Source organism: Triplophysa rosa, linkage group LG2 (assembly GCF_024868665.1).
Source record: "Triplophysa rosa linkage group LG2, Trosa_1v2, whole genome shotgun sequence".
Classification (NCBI taxonomy): domain Eukaryota; kingdom Metazoa; phylum Chordata; class Actinopteri; order Cypriniformes; family Nemacheilidae; genus Triplophysa; species Triplophysa rosa.
In genome coordinates, this window is record NC_079891.1 from 27,163,980 (window position 1) to 27,187,620 (window position 23,641).

At 37.5% G+C, this 23,641-nt stretch overlaps 2 protein-coding genes across 8 annotated transcripts; both read right to left on the reverse strand.

Annotated features, from left to right (window-relative positions):
• Window positions 1-1,094: 1,094 nt before the first annotated feature.
• Window positions 1,095-9,704, reverse strand: tp53 (tumor protein p53). 5 transcript variants are annotated; one of them, XM_057322415.1, is made up of 11 exons: window positions 9,514-9,704; window positions 8,720-8,778; window positions 8,370-8,430; window positions 8,102-8,278; window positions 2,629-2,812; window positions 2,416-2,528; window positions 2,137-2,246; window positions 1,901-2,040; window positions 1,684-1,778; window positions 1,380-1,483; window positions 1,095-1,229 (listed from the first exon to the last, which is right to left on the reverse strand). In XM_057322415.1, exons 2-11 carry the CDS (start codon window positions 8,773-8,775, stop codon window positions 1,133-1,135), a joined length of 1,137 nt encoding a protein of 378 aa, XP_057178398.1. In that variant the 5' UTR covers window positions 8,776-8,778; window positions 9,514-9,704; the 3' UTR covers window positions 1,095-1,132. The 5 variants fall into 5 exon arrangements, with proteins under 5 accessions (XP_057178398.1, XP_057178389.1, XP_057178385.1 ...); XM_057322406.1 differs by having other exon boundaries at window positions 8,720-8,824; XM_057322402.1 differs by having other exon boundaries at window positions 9,509-9,703.
• Window positions 9,705-15,231: 5,527 nt separating this feature from the next.
• Window positions 15,232-23,445, reverse strand: gps2 (G protein pathway suppressor 2). Of its 3 annotated transcripts, XM_057361137.1 has the most exons (13): window positions 23,288-23,445; window positions 22,886-22,952; window positions 22,424-22,541; window positions 22,230-22,339; window positions 21,420-21,532; window positions 20,986-21,065; window positions 20,807-20,886; window positions 20,533-20,707; window positions 20,354-20,437; window positions 17,394-17,470; window positions 17,178-17,273; window positions 16,909-16,992; window positions 15,232-16,020 (listed from the first exon to the last, which is right to left on the reverse strand). In XM_057361137.1, exons 2-13 carry the CDS (start codon window positions 22,886-22,888, stop codon window positions 15,928-15,930), a joined length of 1,113 nt encoding a protein of 370 aa, XP_057217120.1. In that variant the 5' UTR covers window positions 22,889-22,952; window positions 23,288-23,445; the 3' UTR covers window positions 15,232-15,927. The 3 variants fall into 3 exon arrangements, with proteins under 3 accessions (XP_057217120.1, XP_057217127.1, XP_057217138.1); XM_057361144.1 differs by lacking the exon at window positions 22,886-22,952 and having other exon boundaries at window positions 23,288-23,444; XM_057361155.1 differs by lacking the exon at window positions 16,909-16,992 and having other exon boundaries at window positions 22,886-23,442.
• Window positions 23,446-23,641: the final 196 nt, after the last annotated feature.

The following is a 23,641-nucleotide window of genomic DNA, read 5'->3' on the forward strand; positions in this document are numbered from 1 at the left end:
TCCCTTAACAAGAAGCTGATGGCTTGAATCAAGTATGATAAAGGAGACATGCATGTGCATGCAATCAAGTTATTTGTTTCCTGTTACTTATCTCTAGTACCTGTACCATAACTGCCAAAAAGTAATCAAACACACAATAAACGTTTTTTCAAAGAATGTGTATTAAAAAGAGTTTTTTCTTACAAAACACCATCCATCCTAGCTACAAAGATGAATAAATGCATGCGTGTATACAGTAATAAAGGATAAATGCAAAAAAAAAACATAATAATAGGGGAAAATGTTTAACACGTAAAGTCATTTTATCAAGGTTTACCAGGAGTCATTTAAACATGCCCTGAGTTTAACGGTTTCATTTACTCATATTTAGGCATTCAACCGATAACCACCTACATAACAGTAAATACATATCATGGTAAAACTGAGTGGCAGTCTCAAGTTAATCTATGAATCATATTAATATTCAAACCCATAACAACAAAGGAAGCAATAACTTCTTCAAATGGCCAGATGAAAACAGTTGCATCGTAACATTTACCAACTGGCATTCAAATGGAGCCATTTATACAACTGCACATTGCAGTGAATATGAACTTGAAAAGGATGGAGTGCAGTAATTTTTTTCCATTTCTTTTGCTTTTCTTGCCATATAAACAGTTCAATATGGAATATTTTCAATGAAATGCAAGAGTACATTGCATTATTTTAATCTAATCCCTTACCAGGAAACCGCCCATTTGAGGGTAAGTGACCTGCACTGACCAACAACAGGATAAAGCCCATCTAGCTGAGTACATACAGTAGACAGTACTGTTTGTCTTACAGCAGTGCCAAAGAGAGAATATGGCCTGCAAGTCCATGAGTCAATATTGCTCCTCCAGAGCCAATTTAACACTACACACAACCAGCTGTTCCTAACCTCATGCTTACGCTGATTTCTTTTCTTAAACGTCCCAGTAAATAAACAAGATGATCAATGGCATGTAGGACATGTAGAGGTCTTCTACAATACAGGACACAAACTTGTGAAACAGTCATTTATGGAAAAACAAAGGCAAAGAAAACCAGAACAAAAGCAAAATTATTTTTCTGTGTCTGTCTCTCTCTCTCTCTCTCGCTCTCTCTCTCCATCTTAATCCGAGTCACTCTTCTCTTCTTTCACCATCAGTTTTTTACCACGCTTTGGCTCAGGAGTCTGACCATCTTTTTCTTTCTTGCTTTTAGAAACCCTGTAAAAATGAAAGAATATAGTTCATGCAAAATTTGTCAAGTTGTCAGACCGTTTGTTGAATAGTGATGCTATGGCAGTTTTTACTCTGTCAAAACCTTGTTAAATCTTGTTGAAACTGAAAAGTTAGATGTGTAATATTAACACTCACAATTTTTGGCGGTACTTGTCAACATCGGATGGAGGCACCACGTCGCTCAGTTCCAAACTGTCGTTTATTTTTTTCAGCATCTCATATCTCTCTTTACCTCGCACCTGCATGAACAAGAAGAACAGTCTGATTCATGCAAGCACATCCGTGTCTGTGACTACTTTCGATATTTTGTTTTTTGGTCATTTAATAAAATTCTTTCTCACTACAAATTCAATTAAAAGCTTAACAAGTGAAAAGTTGCATTTAGAAATAAACACAATTTTAAGAATTTTTCAGTGTCTTATTGCATATGTAAGCTCACATGCAGCGTAAAGATCTCCTCATCACTGCTGTTACTCAGTTTAGCCTTCTTGCTGCTCTCAGCTCGAGGATTTGATGAGGATGATTCTTTAAAGCCTGCAGAAAGTTCAGAACAACAGGTATTACTGTAAAATCAGCCGTAAAGGTATTATGAAAAACACTAAACCCACGCATGCACAAGAAAACCACAGCGAGCAAGCACACGCGTGAACACTTACTGCGTTTGGTCGTAGAAGGCGTCTTGTCTGAGGTTTTGGCTTCCTGTTCTTTCCTTAAGTTGCCCTCTTCGGTTTTTCTGTCTCTGCCTGGACACGCACACACACGCACCTCGAAAGACCGACGACCCAGTAATTGCCCGCTGTGGGTCAAGAATAAACGCACATTTGATGATCCACGCCATACAAACTGAAACAGCCAAACACGCTAAAATAGGGCTCAAACGTGCACGACTTACTCATGGGTCTCCAACGTGATAATAGTGAGGATGGGTCGGCGGTTCATGCCCCCCATGCAGCTGCTGTTACACATAAAATTGTAAAGAATGGTAGTACACTCTGCACCCAACTGCACAAACCAAGCAGAAGACAGAAAAACATTAACATTAAGTTACATACACAACAATTACATAGACCTATTGACACGAGAGTGAAACATTTTTTTTAACAAAAGTTTCTTCTATACATTTTTCTTATTAATCCACTCACTTCTAAGAGCTCAAAACATTGAGACTGACCTGTGGAGGTTCATATGGCACCATAACACTGTGCCTGTAGGCGACATCATCTTGATTGTAAACAGCGCGCATGTTTCCTTCCACTCGGATGAGGTGGGCAGGGGGAGCCAATACTGATCAGAGCGCAAACAGACTTGTTACTGACTTTTAGAACTTAATTTAATAACAACATGAATGAGACAGGTGAGAGATAGATGTTGTGTGTATTCATACCATCAGTGTCAGGGGTCCTCTCATGGTGGGGGCATCGGCGAACCACCTCAGCCACATGCTCTGACTTCTTGTATATGGCAATGGCTCTGAGCACTGAGCCCTGGGGAGGGGCAGTGTTCACCACCATCTGAACCGGACACGTCTTCGCCAGTTGACAAAAGAGCTTATTCAGTTCTGAAGAGTACTGCACTCAGATATAAAGGGGAAGAAAAGAGAAAAAGAAAAGCTGCTTTAAAGGGGGGATGCAACGGTGTTTCATGCATTCTGACTTATTTACAATGTTAAACATGCTGGCTTCTCATCCTTAACATGGTCAACTTGTCAAAAAACGAGGTGGACGTATGACGTGGTATTTTTGTGCTCTATACACTCTCCCAGCTTTCGTATAGGTTTCGGAAAGTTTTTTTCAAACATGAAAATCCGTTTTGTAACAACTTTTCTTAGTCCCTTATTGGACAATTCTCCCGGAAAAGCACGCATCAACCAAGGAGAGCGGGAGAAGGAGCATGCGCACACGTCACTTTCACTTGTGCAGGAGAGAGCACTGTGTTGACGAAGTTCAGCTGTGTTTGTTTGTTCACTGCTTTTGGGTGAAGAATGTTATAAAAACGGTGGATATAATGCTGGATTTGTAGATCGTTTGAAACTGATAGATGGAGCTGTCCCAGCGCTAAATGATGCCAGACATGAACCGCACGCAGTAAGTGAAACTGATGTCTGTGTTTTGTAGGCAATAGTGATGGGTCGTTCATGAACGATTCCTTCTTTTCGAACGAATCTTAAACGTGACTCAGGGGTAACGAGTTGTCTCAGAGAGTGATTAGTTAATTTTGTGTTGACTGAGCATGTGCAACATTGTACCAGAAACAGAAATTATTAGTACAGTCTCTCGAGTCATCGGGTCCGAGTCCTTTCGTTCTTTTACACCGGAAAGAGAAATGATTAGTTCTTCTCCCAAGTCATCGGGTCTGAGTCTTTAACGTTACGTGACCGTTTTCCGGATCATCAGTCAGTGTCTCAGTGATGCATGTTGTACGTGTTATATGTTGTATTATAGGTAGGAAATATTATAAAATGATCAAAAGATATGTGCAATAAACATCTTCTCTAAAACGTACCGTTCTGTTCTTTTTTCTTTCAGTATATTAATAAATGTTTCTGGTGGATTTCTGCGTGCGTTTTTAATTTATCGTAATAAAACTCTTTTGCATAAGAACTGTGCTGGCACAATATAAACAATAAGCAACACTAGTACAGTCAGTGTTTATGTCTAATGCATATATGACAAAAGTGACCTCTATTATTAAATAATTGCACATTTAAATTATATCATTAGCCTATTATTATATACTTTGCTAACTGCATGAAACTTTTTAGTTGAAAAAACAACCTGATAACCTTTACATACCTGAGTGACTCAAAATTGTTAATGAATTATAAATACACAATATTACAGAAATGCATCGAAAGCAGAGTTAAAAACTAACTACATGAATATTTGTAAGGAATGTCAGGAAATAAGTAATTTTTGTATGTAATACATTATACACGCATCTGTCATATCACGTGACAAAAGAACGAACGACTCAAACCCGAAGACTCGGGAGATTAATCATTTCTGTTTCCGGTACAGTCTGCATAGTCTGGGCTGCGTTCAGCCCCGACAAATCGTTGCAAAACCTTTTTTAAACAGAAACGGTGGTGCGATTGACCACCCTGTTGTGATGACGCAAGAGTTGCAACTATGGCAGCTGAGAAGGCCTTTCTTTGTGTTCTTTTTGAAAAATTTTCAGAGCCTGATGAAATCGGTATAAATACGTCTTTAATACTGCAGAATACATGTCTTCTAATATCTTCAATTGTTGCGTATACCGAGCTGCAGCAAACACATTTGAAAACGACTTACTTGGACCCATTGTGTGAATTATCTCTTTAATATCCCGCGTGGGTTATAAACATGTTGCTACTGATTGGGCTGACATTTTTGACACACCCACCAAACAAGAGAAAACGTATCTAAAACCCTGGCTGTGTCCGAAATCGCATACTGTGACAGTACGTACCGAATCTGAATAAGTACCTACCTATCGGCCGTTAAAATAGTACATTCTATAGTATGAGTGACACATTACATGGAAGTACATTTCTGACATACTGCGTCTGCCATGTTTTATGGTCATGTAACCCATATGCTCTTTGACCTATGACGCATTAACAACACCCTATACGTGAACGTTGATAAAAACATAATTTAGTCACGAGAAATTAATTTATTGGCACTTACATTAAAAACGGACGTCCGCCTTAAAGTTTTCCACTATATTTATTTGATTTACTTTTTAAATTTGACCGTTGCTCAGCTCCCGTGGCATCATGGGATAGATAAGTGTCCATCCGATCCACACTTACGAATCTCGGCAGTAGTAGACCATCTGGGTATTTCTCGCCTACAAGGTTTCGGACATACTATCCATGACTCATATTCATTTTCGCCTACTATATTGTATGGAAGTATGCGATTTCGGACGCAGCCCCTGTTGCACAACGTTTCCAGGAAACGTGTCGTTCAACCCGGAAATCATAGCAAAACGTTGCGCACCGGTTTGAGCATGAACGTGCCCCTGCCTATGGGGTTGTCACGTGACAGAAGAACGAACGACTCGGACCCGTGGAATCGGTAGGTGAACTAATCATTTATGTTTTCTGTAAATGTAGCCTATATGGGCAAAATAACGAATGACTCGGGCATTAAGAGTTGAGCTATATTCATTTTTGTTTCTTGTACAGATTGCAGAGCTTATATGGCTGTCAGGAAATAATTAAATGACTGTTTCTCATAACTTGTCCCTAACTGCAATACAAGTTATTTCTTATTATAAATCTGATCAAAATTAGCATAAATAAAAGTTATGGGGTAATTTGGCTATTAACATGCAACATTAATTTAAGATGAACAAAATGACTCGAAAAAAGGCTTGTTCATTTTGCTGAACGAGATCTAAACATCAGAATCACAAAAATGGCTCGAACTTCCCATCACTAGTAGGCAATGGGTATGCACTTGCTTTAGTTCCGCCTACCCCTCCCCCCCGCATGCGTCGTATGTTTTTGGAAATAATCGTACAGATGTATCTGTCTTTTATAAATGTGATCAAACTAAAGACTATTGATATTTGAAGGGTACGATACTATTCTGTAAGTACTAAAGATTAACATGAGATGAGCAGAAACTACGGCCACTTTAAACATGTACAATTCTGGTCAAAAATGACTAATTTGATGCAATACAAACATAATCCTATAGATGTCAGCCTTTTTTAAAGGCTACAACCTGCTGCCCTCCTCTGCTTCCATTATCTAGCAATGCACCTGAGATGATTTAATAACTTCAAGTCATCTTAACCGGTGCCACTTCTATGTTTAATCAAGGCGTCACACCTCCAACTCTTCTCATGCCAGGTGTGAATTTGTTACCAATGAGCTAAAGTGTAAATCAATATTTCATTTCCAATTGTTTACTCAATGAGAAAGTAGTTATATAATAAGTGGGTTAACGCATCAAACCAAGTGTAAAAAAAATCCTAACAGGGTGATCAGGACCCCCGACATAAAGTGGACAGGTCTTGTACATCCAGCCAGTTGTTCTTCAGCGTGAAACAATATTTTTGACTTTAATCTTTACTTACAGATATGTAACAAATTCCCAAACTTCATCAATATACTTCAAAACAGACTAGTCATGATTGAATTGTTTTCTGAAATTAAAGCCAACAGGGATGTACAAAAATGCATATTGTCCTGACCTGGAAATACTTAACACAAGTATTTATGCAAAAAATTAAACACACAAAATATTAAGAACAATATTTGCCTTTGTCTAAGCAAAAACTAATTCGTTAAACAGGCAATATTAAATTCAATAAAGATTAGCAAGTATCAACATAAGCTATGCAAAATTCAACAAAATTTGGAAACACATTATTTAAAAAACTGTACTTACATTTGAGATTGTTTATTTCTTTTGATTTTTTAAAATCTGTCTTACCCTGTGGGTCATATCCTGTCAAGCTGTTTCTCACAGGATCTGAATGACATCAGTTAGACTTTCACTATAACAATTCTTAAACTATACGTTCTGATCTAAACCTCTGAAGTCTTGTTATAGGACCCACTTCTCCCTCCAATGGCCGGGATGAAATTTTTTGGATGCTAAACGTCCCACAGACTGCACTCTTTGCTTTAGTACAACCGGACACACCCATCCCCCACACCTCTACGAGGACAAGTTCAGACATGCTCCAACTCCACAGATACCGGCTTGATAATAAAAATCTAGCTGTTCAAGAAAAAACAATAAATAAATGTACAAAGAGAAACACTGGGATTTAAGAAATTCCTGCATTACATATTTCAGCAAAAGCTCCAATAAATATAACGGATCTACTGTTACATCTGCTAAATATAGACACTTGCAAAGCCAGTTATATGACTCATTATTATGTTTAAAAAAGCTACGGATAAAGGTTAGAGCAACGCCTTCTTCCACATATATCTTAATAGTCACAAGAGTGTTAAACTGTTTAAGTATCCAACATAAAAATGACCTAAGCCAATGACACTTTCACAACTTTTCCAAACGAATAAACTGAGGTTTCTGTTTGCCACTTGTAACTATATAGTTTGAATCCATGTCAAAGATTATTAGCTAAATGTTTCGCCGAAAAGGTGAAGTTTTAAAATTTCTAAAACAAAGCGCAACAGGAGAAGAAAAAGGAATTAGTGGGGGGTTGGTGACGGCGGGGCGGCACTTTTTTAACCTTGTCGTTGCCGGAAAACGTTTTAGCGCTTCATATCAGAACATGTCCATTCATGTCTTCATGTCGAAGCTTTACGAAACTGGTAAATTCAATTTCATATTCGTTTCAAATGTTAGATGGGCAAGCCGAATGACTCCAACAGTTCTCTTGAACTGGAGTTGTGACCGTACAATAGATGGGATATCTGAAGTATTACTCAGAAGAGGCACAAATGCAGAGGTGGATGAAGGAGAATGAATGAAGTCTTGTGGTATCCTGGCAACATTCCGATTCAGCGCCCAGCAGAAAGGATTAACATTCTCAGGTACACCATTAATGCCCATATTCGGGCAACTTCATCTCTCTTTTTCTCCTATATACATATTCGTTTGAGTGTATATATACACCTACAGTCATTTCCAGATATATTATTGCTGATTATATCTTTAGTCTAAAATCAGACCAGAATTTGAACAGCAAAGAGACAAAATACTTTTTTGCACAAAGAAACCATTTTTCTGTGATGTCTGTATAATGTGAGACTGATGTATAATGGCAGTGATCAAACACATTCAAATGAAATTTTAGTTCTTAATAACAGTACTATGTGTATGATTGCTTGAGTGTCTGTATGAGTATGTGTGAGAATGTGAGACTGCATGGTTTTTTATACTCACTGTGCAGGTGACCGATTTGGCAGTGCCTGATTGTGGGAACGCCAGCCTGAAACCATGCTCCCCAGGATAGTCGGTGGATACCGGGACAGTGGAGGTTGGTGGGGAGGTGGACGGCTGAGGTTGTTCTGTCGGCACGTTATCGAAAATATTTCGATCGAATGAGCTCGTTAGGTACAGCTTCCAGAAACACAAGACAAACATATTACAAAATATTTGTTACAATAAAAGCATGGAGTATGTGTTTCGTTGTGTGCATATGACACGATACCTCATCACAGTTCATAGATGTATCCCAAAAAACAGATTCTGGCCTTTGGATAGCTTCTGACCTGTGACAAATTAGGAAAGGAAAGAGAGGACGCTCAACATCTGAACCTTACACACAACGTGCACATCGGAGTACTGATGTGCAATGAAATTTCAATAGATGTGGGCCTTATCCAAACAAACAAAAATAAATAAATGGCAAATATCCTTTAAAAATCCATTCCCACAGGGTGTACAGTGGTGACAGGAACCTGGCAGAAAACTGCCTCCATCCATATAAGACCGAGGACATGATCGATTTCAGGACAAATGAGAGGTGATAAGCGTCCTGAGCAGGTGATGTAAACTTACATGAGGTTCTGGGTCCAGAGCTCAGCAAAATCTTGGCTTTCCGTATTTTCCGCCATGGCCTTTCGAGTTCGTACGATTACAAACAAGAAACAAAACTTTAGTCAGCTAAACACAAGAGAAGAAAATACGGTATTACGATGGACGCCTCAATTTTGATGGCAATTTGTTTCGACTGATGTAACGTTGGCCGCGCAATTTATTAACCGACTAAATAACTAAACCCACGTTTATCAATTATCAAGAGGCCCAACGGTATGCATGTAACGTTAATGTCAACTCGATTAAACATTTCGTTAAGTAAACTCGCGATTTTACCGCTTGGCTAGCTTGTTAGCAAGCTAATTTAGTTTATTGGCTAACCATACGTGTTAGTTCAGATAACGTGAACAAATATTCTTGTTTACAGCTTATTTTAAAGACAGACGTCTAATACACAATAACATCTTAAAATAAAAACGTTAAAATTCAAACATTTCCACAGCTAGCTAGCCAGCAAACTTGCTCCGCGGAAGCTGACGTTCCAAGAACGTTTACGTTAATGCACAGGCCGCTCCTTTTAATTCATTAGCTTTACACTTAAAATATAACAATGTGAATAGTTTTAACATGCATTTTCTTTGCTGGTACCATCAGGCCGTTAAATGCCAGTATTGCAGACATTAAATACTGCTGTACTACAAATATTAACTTAAATAACGTTACACAAACTAAACTGCATCGAAGCGAAGCAAACGCTATTTTCGCCTTTAACAATTACGAATTAACATAAACTAAGTGTTTTCCGTTTACCTTACTGTAAACTAATTTACTCTCCTCCTCTCCCCAGACGATTGTCTTGTTGCTTCTGTACGATTCCTGCCGCGATATTTTTAAGTTAACGTTACCCGTACACCGACCAAAACACGACTGAAAAGTTAATTTCCCTGCCTAAAAACAGAAACGCAAACTCCACGCGTTTGTGGGGATTCCCCTACAGGAGGAGCTGGCCTACGTCAGCGTCACGTGTGACTATCAGCCATAAACTAAAATATAACAAACGCCGAAAATTAACGATTGTTGTAAAACATTAGGCTTTTACTTGGGGTGTCTTAGTTTTTCATGTATTTTGTTGGGCATATACGAATATTGAATATGACTTATGAAAAGGCGGAGTCCGACGAACGAGGAACTTGTTTTGAAGAGTTTTTATTTCTCTGTGTTGTATTTCGCTACAGGTAGCACGCTCGACATACTTTGAAGATGTAGTTTTTAGCTAAACTCTAATATGCATCAAATATAATATGCATCAAATATTTGATGCATATTTCGTAAAAGGAATAACGTTATATTATTTCGTGGTAGAAAATAAATGTGATGAGGCGGAAGGAGGGAGGGAGCTCGCGCCGTTATAATGCAGGCAGATGGGTGATTTATTTTAAACAGCAGGACAAGGTGGCAGGCATCAAAACAATCTAAACATCACAGAGGGAAAGCAGTAGCCCACCAGATACACATTTGTTTAAGATACATAAAACTCAAGAAATTATGCTAAAATGGTAGTCACAGACGCCGAATTTCTGTGATCGCTATCCATGTTGAATTATAACGCTAGTCGCCATACATGAAACTGTTGGATCAGTTAGTTTAGTCCCCACATCATTTACATAATATGATATGAGGGCTTTCATGTTTACAACATCACTCAGAGTGAAAGTGCTGTTATGATAACATGTAAGTTACCGTTCAAAAATATATACTGTGATCAGATTTGCACATGTTATCTTGGAGTTTACATTATTTTCCATGTAGTTACAGTATGATAACAGAACACAAGCACTGTGCACATATTTCAAAAGAAATGGCAGACAGATGCAATTTTGGCCCACAGGTCAAACCGTCAGAGTGTGAAGGAGCCGCCACAAAAAAATAGAACATGAAATAAAAGTTTTGATTTGGTCAGTTTGTTTTTTCTGCCCTTATAATACATTAAAGAAAATGAAACCATCAGCAAAGGTAGGTTGCACTTATTTTATATTTACTATTTTCCTTTTAAACTGCTTGTTGTATTGTATCTGAATCTCCAATGCTCATGGAAACAGTTATCCAAATAGCAAAATGTAATTTCTCTCAGGAATCTTATCAAGTAGGCTAACCATTTCAAGTAAAAACTAGATTGTTCTATGTCTGGAGGTAGTCTTATTGAATGTCCTGGATTACTTGGAAATATTTGTGTGGTAGTGATTAGTGAAAAAAGAAAGAAGAGAAATGAACAAAAACCAGCAGAAATATTCACACAAAACATATAATGCACAGCCAACATTGTCAACATAGACAAGTAGTGTTTACGTCCTCATATTTTTTTTTACTAGGAAACTTTTGTGTTTAAGAAAAAGGAGACGAGCAACTTTGTAATGTGTATACATCATCATAGTATAATTAAAGTATATTAAAACTACTTGATATTTGTAAATATACATATTCTTCACCTTCTCTGCTAATTGTTTATTGAATTGCTATTTTTTTATTCAATTATCAATCCAGTAATTAAATATTATGGTGTTAGAGTTTTACTTTTGTATCTCTCAAGTTTAAAACATTGTCACGAAGGGTTTTTTCTTTGTGTTCTATAATTAGTTTTGTCAAAATATTTAATGCACGAAAGAAAACAAAATGTAGGGTCCTCTTGCAGCGCGTATGGGTGTGTATGTGTGAGAGAAAAGTCTAGAACAGTAGAACTAGAAATCACTCGATTTTAAAAGATTGTCTCTGTTAAAATGAAAATGTGGTAATAATGCAAAATTCACAACATTAATGTCGTATTTACTTTATTTTGTTTATAGTGAATGCCTAATATTCAAGTGCTGTCAAATAAAATCGGCACATAAACCCTTACACGTGGAGCATTTCTTCTGGCTTTCTGCCCTTTTGTCAACCTCTTATTCCGGTTTTGTAGATAAAAGACATTTGGAAATCGTACAAAATCTATTGTACAAAAATCTATAATATACTGATAATTCTTTGGGTGAACATGTTGTGTGTTGTAATTTATAGGCTATATTTGTTATTTATAACTTTGTGTTAGTTTGCAGTATATTTGGTGAAAATTAAATCTAGCTTGTTTGTATTAGCTATTAGTGCAATACACTATATTAGATGAAATATGCACTCGTTAATGTTTATATTCGACGTATAAATCCAAAATCCTCAATCATGGTTTGAAGAAAAACAGACACTTGATGGCATGTTAGCATTTCCTCATTGTTTTTCTCTTCTATTGTGTAGCTCTGACTCGCAAGTGTAACATAGCATTTAGTTTATTACTTAAAATCTAGAATGCCGTTAAATTATAAGGGATAATAATGTATATATAATATATTAAAAACATAAGTCAAATAAAGGAAAAAATGCGTATCTTCAGCATACTCTTAAAATGGCTGATTCTGATCCAAGACATCCCTGGATAACAAAAATGACCCAAATTGCATTTAAAAATCATAAAATTATAACAAGGCGATTTACAGAATTGCTTTAATCCGGATATTTTAGAGATAGTTCTGAGATTCAGCTTTGTGGCTGTTTGTGTCTCATCACAGTTCCTTTCAAGCACATGTTTCTTAGCATTTAGCTGCCAGGCACCTCTGCACAGGATAACTATGCAAGAACAAGAGTACATTCGAAAATTGTCGAAAATTTCGAATTTTCAATATGAAAAATTTAACCGATTTAGTGATATGAGCACATTTATGAGGTCGACTACCTTGTCACCCACCTGCTGTCAAAGTTTGGAGCTTCAGTCCCATAACTCGGAATAAACATCTCAAATCCTGAATATGAAGTCGAAGGAAAGGTGGGTTCCATTCCACAAATTTGCCGTCCATGAACAATGCGCGAATATTGTTCAAATTTATCGGTTCGAGACAGAAAAGGCGGCTACATGCATACATTATGTGAACTTATCAAATAAGAACCAAAAACGTCATTAAGGGGGGAAGAGGGACAACCAATAGGTTTCGTACGCCATTTTAAATATATGGACGAAATGTATAACCCCTAGAATACCCGGGAATATATTTCGGCCCTATAACAAATGTATACAACTTGAAATTAACTACTGCCGTCTGAAATACTGTTCAATAATGAAATCAAGTAAAATGTAAAGACAGAAATAAACACGCATGTTAGAACTATCACTTACCTGATTTACAGGAGGATAAAACTTGGCAAAAGAACGCACAAAAACAACAAACTAACCATCGGTACCCAGTGATGCGGTACTTTCCTGCCAAGAAACGAAGAGTCAGACCCATTCATTGGTTGCCACAGATGTACTTTCACTTTGACACATCTTGTTTAAAAACAAATGACTTAAACTATAAGTATTATAACAAGAATTCGATTTTGTTTTGTTGTCGGAAAATGTAATTTTCTAGTTTCTCTGTAGCCGAATCATCTTCATGAGTCATGATAGGCTAGTCCCTCTCTCCCTCCCTGCTTCTCTCTCTCTCATACCGGCTTAAACTGCATTGTCAACTTCCGCCCTGCCTGTTGGCCTGCATACAAAACCTCCCGGCCATTTTAGTTTCTGATTCTTCTTTTAATTCTCATATAAAAAAAAGATGGAGACCAAAAGTGTCCCTAAGCATTTCTGCCGTGTAGCATTTAGATCTCACATTTTGTAACTCTCCTCCTCGAATGAATCTTCCCGCCTGTTTAGTCACATGTTACCTCTCACGTCACTGTCCTAATTTAACTAACTGACCTCGCATCACACTGTACACACTACATTAGGCACACAGAGAACAAACACAACACGCAGGGTGATCTGACAACCAGTTGTCTTTCACTCAGAGCCTGACACATCTTATGAAGTGCAGTTTCACTTTTGATTTTTCATGACTTTGCGTTGACTAAATCGTGCATTAGCAGAACTGTTGTGGTTTTATTGCAGATTAGGGAAATAATGACTGATCGGCTGATGTCAGTTGAGGGTGACACAAGAAGCCAAGATTTTAGACAGATATCATACAGAGCTTACTTCATTATGACCACGGACCAAAGGAATCATTGTTATTCCCCGAGCACACACACAAAGTTAACAGAGGAAGTGAATGAGCTCAATGTACTTTGCAGCCTTTTTTTAAGAATCTTGGTTATTGTCATCTTCAACATGTGTCGTTTGAATGTTGTTTTAATTGTAAATTTGGTTTACTTGTGACTGTTCGAAATAGAGAACAGTTTGAGGAAAGGAGCTGAAGCCGACATGTGGGCGGGCCGGAGGTGAATCAACAGCTATATTTGTTTTCTCTGTCTTACAGACACACACACACACACACACACCTCATTCCTTCTCTTTTACACAAACATACTTGTGCATGTTTGTAATTGTAACATATCTTAGTTTTGAATCCAATTTCTCTCACATTCTCTTTCATAAAAATGCACCAGATACTGTAAGTAGCCTACCCTAAAACTCAAGACCAGTACAATGAGTATCATTATATGCCATAATTTATGCAAATTACTTTCCATAAACACATTTTAAAAGGTTTGACTGAACTGCTATCACAAGTGTTACCCACAAACCTCTTAGCAAACACTCAACAAGTGCAATAATTAAAAACAAGGAGTGGTATTGAAAGGGAGACAAATCGGCTCAGCCCCACACAACCTCTTTCACAACTTCCTGCCAAGCTTTGGCCACTTTTATGAACCATTTGGAAGACATTGATGGTTAACCACATTTTTCCATGGTACTTTCCCCACAGTTACACTTGCCAGGGGTTCTCATACCTTGCCAAAGCATTCTCATGACAATGCATTTTTGTATTACTTACAAAGCCCCAAACGGTTTAGCCCCTACATACTTAACAGAGTTTCTATTTCACATTACAACCCATCACGCTCGCTAAGATCTCAAAACTCAGGACTTTTGATAACACCTAGAATAACTAAATCCACCAAAGGGGATAGAGCTTTCTCATACGTAGCACCTAAACTCTGGAATAGCCTTCCCGATACTATTCGAGGGTCAGACACACTCTCCCAATTTAAATTAAAGACACATCTTTTCAGCCAAGCTTTCACTTAATGCATAATATGCTAAATAAATGACCCGGAAACTGCATTTATTAGATATTATTTACTAGATTGATCTTGCTTGTTTTATAAACACCATGCACTGTGCTGCTTTTTACCTTTTTTGTGTTTTTCTTATTTTCTCCTGTAAAGCGGCTTTGGAATAATGCACATTGTGAAAAGCGCTATATAAATAAAATTGAATTGAATTTTTGTTGAACTTGTTAAAAACGTGTCAGCCAGATCAGGTGCATTTAACTGTTGATCTCATTGTCTGCCTAAATATATTAGGTCATATTTTGTCTCAGTAAAGCCAAAATATGTTAACAGTGCCGATTTTTTTCTTAAAGGCTTCGTGAATTGACTTTCCCTCTGCATCTCTGTTTTAAGAATTTGTGAGGATGCAGTCAGGGGAAATGTAGATGTGTAACAAGAAATAAGCAAATGGAAACAGCAGCATGTATTAAAATGTGCTTTATATTTAGTTGTTCGGCTGTTAGATACAAGTTATATTTTACATACGTAGATCACAACTCATATAGACAACACTTAAAAGAACAAAAAATGGAAAAACACCAGTTGTTTTATTCTTTTTTTTACTATTTATTACTATGTTTACAAGCTCTGTTTAACAGAATTTTAAGTGCAACTTTGTGAAATTCAGTTGGTTGTCTAAACATTGCATTTACAATTTTAAAATCATATGAAAATATTATTTTCCTGTGGTAGCTTGAATAAGGGAAGTGCATACATGATGAAAATTAGAGACAGCCTTGAGTGGGAGGTCTGTTAAAGAACGTGACAACAGAATATTCTGTTCCGTTTATAGTTTAGGTTTTTAAACTAGTTTAGTTTAGTCATTTACTGGTGGTGTTGTGATGCTACTAACATTGGCACTGGTGCTTTCAAATAAATAAAAAATAAGCATTCAGACACATCCCACTGTAATATTTAGGTAAATAGCATGTACCCTGTTAAAAAGGGAGGTCTAGCAGAGAAAAAAACGTGCTTGTGACTGTAATACAGTCATGTGTTCTAAATCATAACACTATGATGCCAAGCTATGTGTGCTGTGTTTGCTTTGAGCTTTCCATCACATGGATGGATCTTGTCTTGTCCCCAATGTCTTGCAAGTTGATCAATGAAGATGATAGCTATTTGCCGTGATGATAAAATCTCTGCCCTGGTTGGCAGTGGGAGAGGTAGGTGTGGCGAGGGGTTGGTTGAGAAGTGCTCTGAAATGTAGCCTGTTTAAAAAAGAAAACAGAAAGAAACCTCATAAGATAAATCTTAAGGTACGCCGATATCTTTAACACACATCATGCAATCAAACAATATATATATATATATATATATATATATATATATATATATACATATACAGATGCAGACAAAATTAAGAGACAACTTTCAGTTTTTCTGAATTTACTATTTCTAGATACATTATTAAATAAAATGATTTTTTTATTCATTCTGTGAACTAGTGACAACATTTCTCCTAAATTCCAAATGATTTTTTTTTTTATTTGCATTTATTTGGGACAAACTGGTCAACAAAAAAAGATGCAATATTTGCAGATCTTAGATACTGCAAAGAAAACAAGTTCATATTCATGTTTTAACAACACAATACTAACGTTTTACATGTGATGTATTTTAGAATTAGTTCAAAAATTATATAATGTAATAAACCTGTTTTTTCACAACTTTTAGGCCCGATTCAAATTTTGCGTCTTTTCCGCACGCATATTTGTTACTTTAAATGTAGACGCGCGGCAGGCGTGCAAATAGGGGGCGACGTGGTCGCGACGCGCAGGCGGTGCGCACATTTTTCTAGGCGCGTTGGCGCCGCATCGAGATGGAAATAGTTCAACTTTTTGGAGTGCCGCGCACGCACCGCGGGTCATTTGAAGAGAGAAAGCACCGTGGCTCACGTTTTCCGTGCGGTTTTAGACGCGAAATGTGAATCGGGCCAAATGCATCTAGACAAGCTCTCAGTCTTTCACATTGCTGTTGGGTGACTTTGTGTCATGCCTGAGGTTTGTTAAAATTCAGACACTGGACTGGAATTGCCACAAAACAAATCCTGATTAAAAACAAAACTGGTGTGGTCTTTCAGTTCTGAGAAAACGTACTGCATGTGCTTGTTGTGTGGGTGTGCTGTGAGTGAGTGCGCCTGGAGAAGCTGGCCTTGGTGGGTGTGCATATGGTAAGCCAGACTGCCCAAAAACAAAAAAGAAATAGTCAATCACAAATGGCTTCGCACCAGTATCACAGCAAAAGTACTATTAAGCCCAAGGATTAGCAAGAGTATCAGAATGAATTCTGGTTATCAAGAATTAAAATTATATATATATATATAATATTTGTGAAAACACAATCAGAAAGAGATTTTGGCTCTAACCTTGCCAGGAGGGATCTGGACAGCAATGGAAGGAGTGGGCAGCAAACCGGCAGCACTGACATGTAGAGCCTGGGGATGCATGGGCCTCAGAGGACTCTGAATATCACATTAGCAAATAGATTCACACAGAGACAAGTGACATGTGGGGACCATTCAAAACAGCTGACTTTCTGTTTCTAGCTGATCACAGTGTATTTTTTATTAAGTCCTACTTACAGAGTCCGTGAAGCCGGACTGCTGGTTTGCATGTTCCAGCTGTTTCTGCAGAGGGATCCCAGCGCTGGGAATATATCCTGCAGAGGATGACAGGATAGAGAAAAGCATGAAAGCAGATGAGCAAAGGGTTGGAAGAGAGATGAAAGAGAGTGAGAGTGAAGAGTAAACGTTGAACAAAAAGATAGATGAGAATGTAATACAGATGTAATAAAAGACTTGTTTTAAAATCTAGATCATATGCAGAGGTGGGTAGAGTAGCCAAAATCTTTACTCAAGTAAAAGTACAAGTAACTAGAGAAATTGTTACTCAAGTAAAAGTAAAAGTCACTATTTTAAAATTTACTTGAGTAAAAGTAAAAAAGTATGCAATAAAAAAACTACTCAAGTAGCTAGTTACTTAGTTACTTTGTATCTGATTATATAGGCCTACTACATAAAATTAATATTAACGCCAATATTTTAATATTACATTTTAATCAATATTTTTAATTATCATAAGCAGATATCTTTGCAATATACTAGAGAGACTAACGAATAGACAAAACATTTCAAAAGCATTTCTGTACATTTCATCTAGTCCTGATGTCAATGTAGTTTACACAACTTATTTAGAATAATAGACCATGTCAAAATAAAGCATGAACTAAACTCAGAGCATTTCCTAAGATGATCTAGAACAGGGGTCACCAACTAGCGGACTCCGGTCCGAATGCGGACCGCGAGATGCGTCCGTCCGGACCTAAAAGCCTTTTGACATAATAAATAAATGAACGCCTAACATTATTTTCAAATGCAATCAAATTTATACCAGGCACATCAAGGTCCGCTCTGTAGCAGTTTGGGTCCTACAGTGCCACAGACAGTTAACATTATGCGCACTGTTGCTACGTTCAGACGTCGATGAGTGAAGGGAGCCGAGACAGACTCGCTGCACAGCGCGCAGACAGATGTAACTGTCAGTGACTGAAAAACAATGTCCTTTTCAAAAGTTAGAAAAGTTGACGCTGAAAACCATGTTTTGCGAGATGAATGGGTCGAGAGATTTGCATTTATTCTTCCTGCATCGACATGCACGAGGCCGGTTTGTCTCATTTGCTCGGAGTCTGTTGCGGTTGTCAAAAGTGGAAACGTTAAACGGCATTATGAAACTAGACACAGACACTTTGAAGAAACTTACCCGCAGCAGTCTGAGGTAAGGACACGGAAATATATTAGCTCAAAGCCCAGTAGGAGCGATCTACACGGGTCCTCCCTCACTTACCGCCCAACAACGAGCATATGAATGTTCACTAAGAATACAGTGGATGTTAGGAAAACATAAGCCCTTTACTGATGGGGAAATAGTAAAAAAGTGCATGGAGGCTGCGTGTAAACCACTTTTAGAAGGAAAATAAAGACAAGAACTAAAATAAAATATTAAACAAACCCCCCTTTCAGCTGCAAAAGCCACAAGAAGAGTTGAAATGTTATCAGAGGATGTTCAGTCACAACTTGATGCTGCTATTTGTTAATCTCAGTTCAGCAGAAAACAACACTTTAGTTTTCTTTTAAAGTTGTTAATGTTGAAATGAATGTATGTTCAGTGCAGGTTTAGAGATTAGGGCATTTTGCACATTTTCCGTCATTATATTGTTGTCAGACATTGTTATGCCATCGTACAGGTATGAAAAACCATCTATTGATATTTTGAGGTATTTAATTGTCCGGACCTCGGCTGGTAAGGAGGGTTCGTTTACTGGACCTCAAGCAATTTTAGTTGAAGACTCCTGATCTAGAACATCTGCAGTGCTCTCTTAAATGAAATACACACTTTTGAACAAAGCTTATGTTTTCTCGTGTTGTGTCACGTGTGTGTTGTGAAACGCTCTTACTTGTAAACAAACAGTAAACAGTGAAGCACACGCCCATCAACAAGTTTTCTTCCTTCTGTTCTTCAAATGTATATTTCTGCAAGCCCACGTCTCTGTGTCTGACAGGTAACGCGCATGTTGCTGTGTCTGACGAATAGGTCGCGCGGGTGCGCGCATATGGCGGGCATTTATCATTGCTGGCAAACAATATGACACATTTGCAGTTTTTATTGTATAGCTATAGATTAATATCCACTTCATCCAACGCTCTTTGTGTTCTTAAGTTTCGCGCTACGAGGAGTGAGTAATCCTGCTTCAGATGATTCAGATCGTGCTGCGAACTGAACAAATCATTTGAACTGATTCATTAGCCTATTCAAATGGTTTTGCCCATTGTTCAATTAATGCTTTCAAAAGAATCGACTCAAAAGAATCGATCACTCGGGAATGCCCGTAAAAAGAGAAGACAACCTTGAAATAAACAACGCATTTTATAATGCATATTTTAAAATGAAGGAACGAAGGAACGTCACGCAATGTAAGTTATGTAACGAAGTAAAAGTACAGATTTTCTATTAGAAATTTACTCAAGTAAGAGTAAAAGTACACACTTTTAATTTTACTTAAAAAGTACATATTTTCCAAAATGTTACTCAAGTAAATGTAACCAAGTAAATGTAGCGCGTTACTACCCACCTCTGATCATATGTTTTCTAAGCATCTGCCTTAAAGGAAGAGTTAACCCAAAAATAATCATCATTTACTCACCCCCGAGTTGTTCCAAATCTGTGTTTAAATTTCTTTGTTCTAATGAACACAGAGAAAGATATTTGGAAGAATGTTTGCAACCAAACAGTTCTTGGCCACTATTGACTACCATAGTAGGAAAAATTACAATGGTAGTCAAAAGTGCCCCAGACCTGTTTGCTTTCCTACATTCATTCATCAGAACAAAGAAATTCATCATACAGATTTGGAACAACTTGAGGGTGAGTAAATGAAGACAGAATTTTCATTTTGGGGTGAACTGTTCCTTTAAAAATCCTTTTAAGGTTTTGAAATGGAACCTCATAAATGACTGATTAAAAAAAGGTAATGTTGATTTTACACCTTGCTGTGACGTGAAGTGACTGTGAACTGCATAGCCCTGTTGCTGATGGGGCAAATACTGCATGGCCTGAAATGCAGATGCACCTGGAAACAAAGAAAATCACAGACAACATGAAAATGGACACAACTGGAACCTTTAGATTCTTGCAAACATCATCTGACAAATACAAACATGATACCTCTTAGTTGTGAACCACTGGCATAGTTGGCTGGCACCGGCTGAGCAGAAGCAAAAGGCGATGTATGCTGTGGTTGGGTGACTCCGTATGGGCTGTGAGTAGGCTGGGCTCCAGAGTACTGCCCATGCTCTGTTGCACCTGCACTAAATCCAACCTGAGACTGGAAATGACGTGTCTGCAGAGGGGCAAAGCACACGTCTTTTAAATAAACATACACAAGCATACGTTCGAAATACATCCAAACACTATAGTTAAATTGAACTGTCACACTCACAGGGATGACCGGTGACTGGAAGAGCTGTTTGCTTCGTTCTCCCAGAAGAGCCCCAGGGCGCCCATGACTCACCTGACTCGCTACGAAAAAATGTATTCATAGGCAATTCAAGGTTGTAAGGGGATTCTTGATTCACAAACAACACTTTTTTTAGAGAGAGATTGCTTATGAGGGTAAACCTTGCATGCTGAGAATGTGCTGTCCTGTGTGGATGGCCATGTTGGGCTGGTATGTTGTCGAAGTCAGAGTTGTCATGTCACTGTGCACATATTTATCAAAGTAAAGCATTACAACTACCAATTCGTCAGATCAAGCAGATAATAGATATTAATTTGTTTATTATATTAAAAAAAACATTATTTTTAGCAAATTAAGAAAACATTATTTTTATTAATATATTTTTAAATAATAATATATAATATTATTTATATTAAATAATAAACCAATGTGAATTTTAAGTAGATTTTAGTTGAGTAAATATTGTTTGAAACAATAATGTGTATCTCGCTTGTCATCATTAAGTTATATAGTTTAAATGTCATTGAATAAGGTTTCATTTCTGCAGGTGAAATAATTGTGAAATATCTGAATCTCATCTCTCTTTTTTCTTTACTTCTGTTCCTTCCGTCGTCTTTTCTCTTCTTCGTGAAGGACTTTTTTCAGCTGCAGGAAGAGCTGGTGCTTCTCCTCCTGAAGACACTGCAGCTTCTCCTCCATCTTCATAATCTGAAGAATGAGACAGAGAGAACTTTGATTAAGAATCATAAATAGTCAAGTTTATTGTTATTATTATAAATGAAACACAGTGTCTCTGAAGGCAATCTAACAATGAAATAGTAATATGAATAAGTACAGTAATAACCCATAATACCAATATAAATAACCCAGCTTTAAAGAGTACATAACATGAATCACATTTCATGTAGTGTGTAATGTTGGCGTATTTGAATGTAAGCAGTCTGCCAAGTTGTAAATCCGAAGGTGAATGAATAACAAAGTTATTGGCTTGGAAAAAAGGGAGTCGACTCTGAATCACGTAAACGAGTCGTCCCTAGTCCGATTCGCGAACCGCTGCGGATTTATGTCACTACATATACTGTAGTCCCCGCCTACGTTTTGCTAGGACTGCCCGCGAAAACATCACTCTTCTCCCCAAACACTGTAGCTTGTGAGCCTCATTCGTGGTAGACCAATCACAGCAGACTAGGCTAGCGGAAAGGAGGGGATTAGACAGGTGAATCGCGGAATGCATCATTTGAGAGTCAGTCAAGAAGTAAGGTAAGAATAACTGCCTATTATTACGAAATAATAGTGTTTTTAAACCTTCTATGTACATAAACTTGTTGTTGGACACTCCATAAACCAAAGTAGGACCTTAAAAATCCATAGTTACGTACTCTTTAAAGTAGATCAATCAACAGACCTGCTCTTTAGTTTCCTCTAAAGACATCCTCTCCTCCATCTCCTTCTTCCTTTTTCTCTCTTCCTCCTCCTTTAGTTTCTGTTCCATCATTTTGTCAACCTCTTCCTCCTCTGAAAAAAAACAATTGAATAGAGATTAAATATTTCAAATCAGTCTTCAACAGACACAATTTACAGAATGATTCCAGATCTTACCTTGCCTCTTCCGCTCCCTCTCCCTCATAATGTGCTTGTGTAAGGCACGTGCCATTGCATTGGACAATTTGGGCCTCTCCAGAAGAGCCGGCATAATGGTGGGAACTGGTGGTGCCAGCTACAGTACAGATGAAAATATATTACAAAAAGACAAATATCACAAATATCAGTATCTCTCTCACTACATTGACTTCCTTATAGAGATTCAGATTTTACTGTCCCTACCGCTGGGACAGTCACAGTGAGAAACATTACAAGAACTGAAAGTCAGGCAATGATTAAACAAAAATGTTAATATTATACTAATGAGAAGCGATAACATTCTTTGCTGTATAACAAACAAGTATTTAAATAAAATGTAAACATTTTCGACAAGTCCAGATAGAAACATCACAAACACAACCAAAGCAGCAGCTGTCAAAAAGTTGACGAGCCTTGCCGACGTTGATCACACCAACTTACCATATTAAATCTTAAAACCAAAGACTACGAATGAGAGCAAAGTATTAAACAGTAAAAAGGTGGTAATCTGAAAAACAAATTAACGTAATAAATTTGCAAATAAATGAAGTGGGAAGGCTATTTCATACGCTAACTAGCTATGCTTGCAGCAGCCCGACGACGGCGTTGACAGTCTAACGTTATTCACTAAATCTGTCCGTAAAAGCAATCTTCCATAGACATGATTTCAAAGGACATAGTCATTTTAATATTACTGACTTCCAGTATGTTGCATTAACACACAAGCATTAGGCTAGCAGACTAACGGCTCAAGTGACAGGTCAGTCAGCTAAGTTAGCTTAGCCAGCAAAAAAATCAGGCAACAGAAAGAAAGTCTCGCAATGAAATTTTCATGTGACGCACTTTTGTCCGTTTCCGAGATTAAAAGTATGCTGAGCTTGTTTGAAGAATATCCGTAAAGAAAACAAATAACTGACAGTTGTTGACCAAAATGAAAATGTCAGGAAACCCAGTTGTCGCACTTCCGGTGTGGGTGTGTCTTCATGACGCATTTAGCAGACGCTTTAATCCAAAGGAAATTTCCTGTCATGTAACATGTTATGTGTTATTATGTTATACGCATTGCATGTTTGATATATTTTGAAAAAAAAAAGATAATTCTTCTCAAATGTATGTATTCATTCAGTGTCTGTAGTTACAGAATGCTTCCTCTAAAATAAATCACAATGGACCCAATTGAGCAGGACCTTAATACCC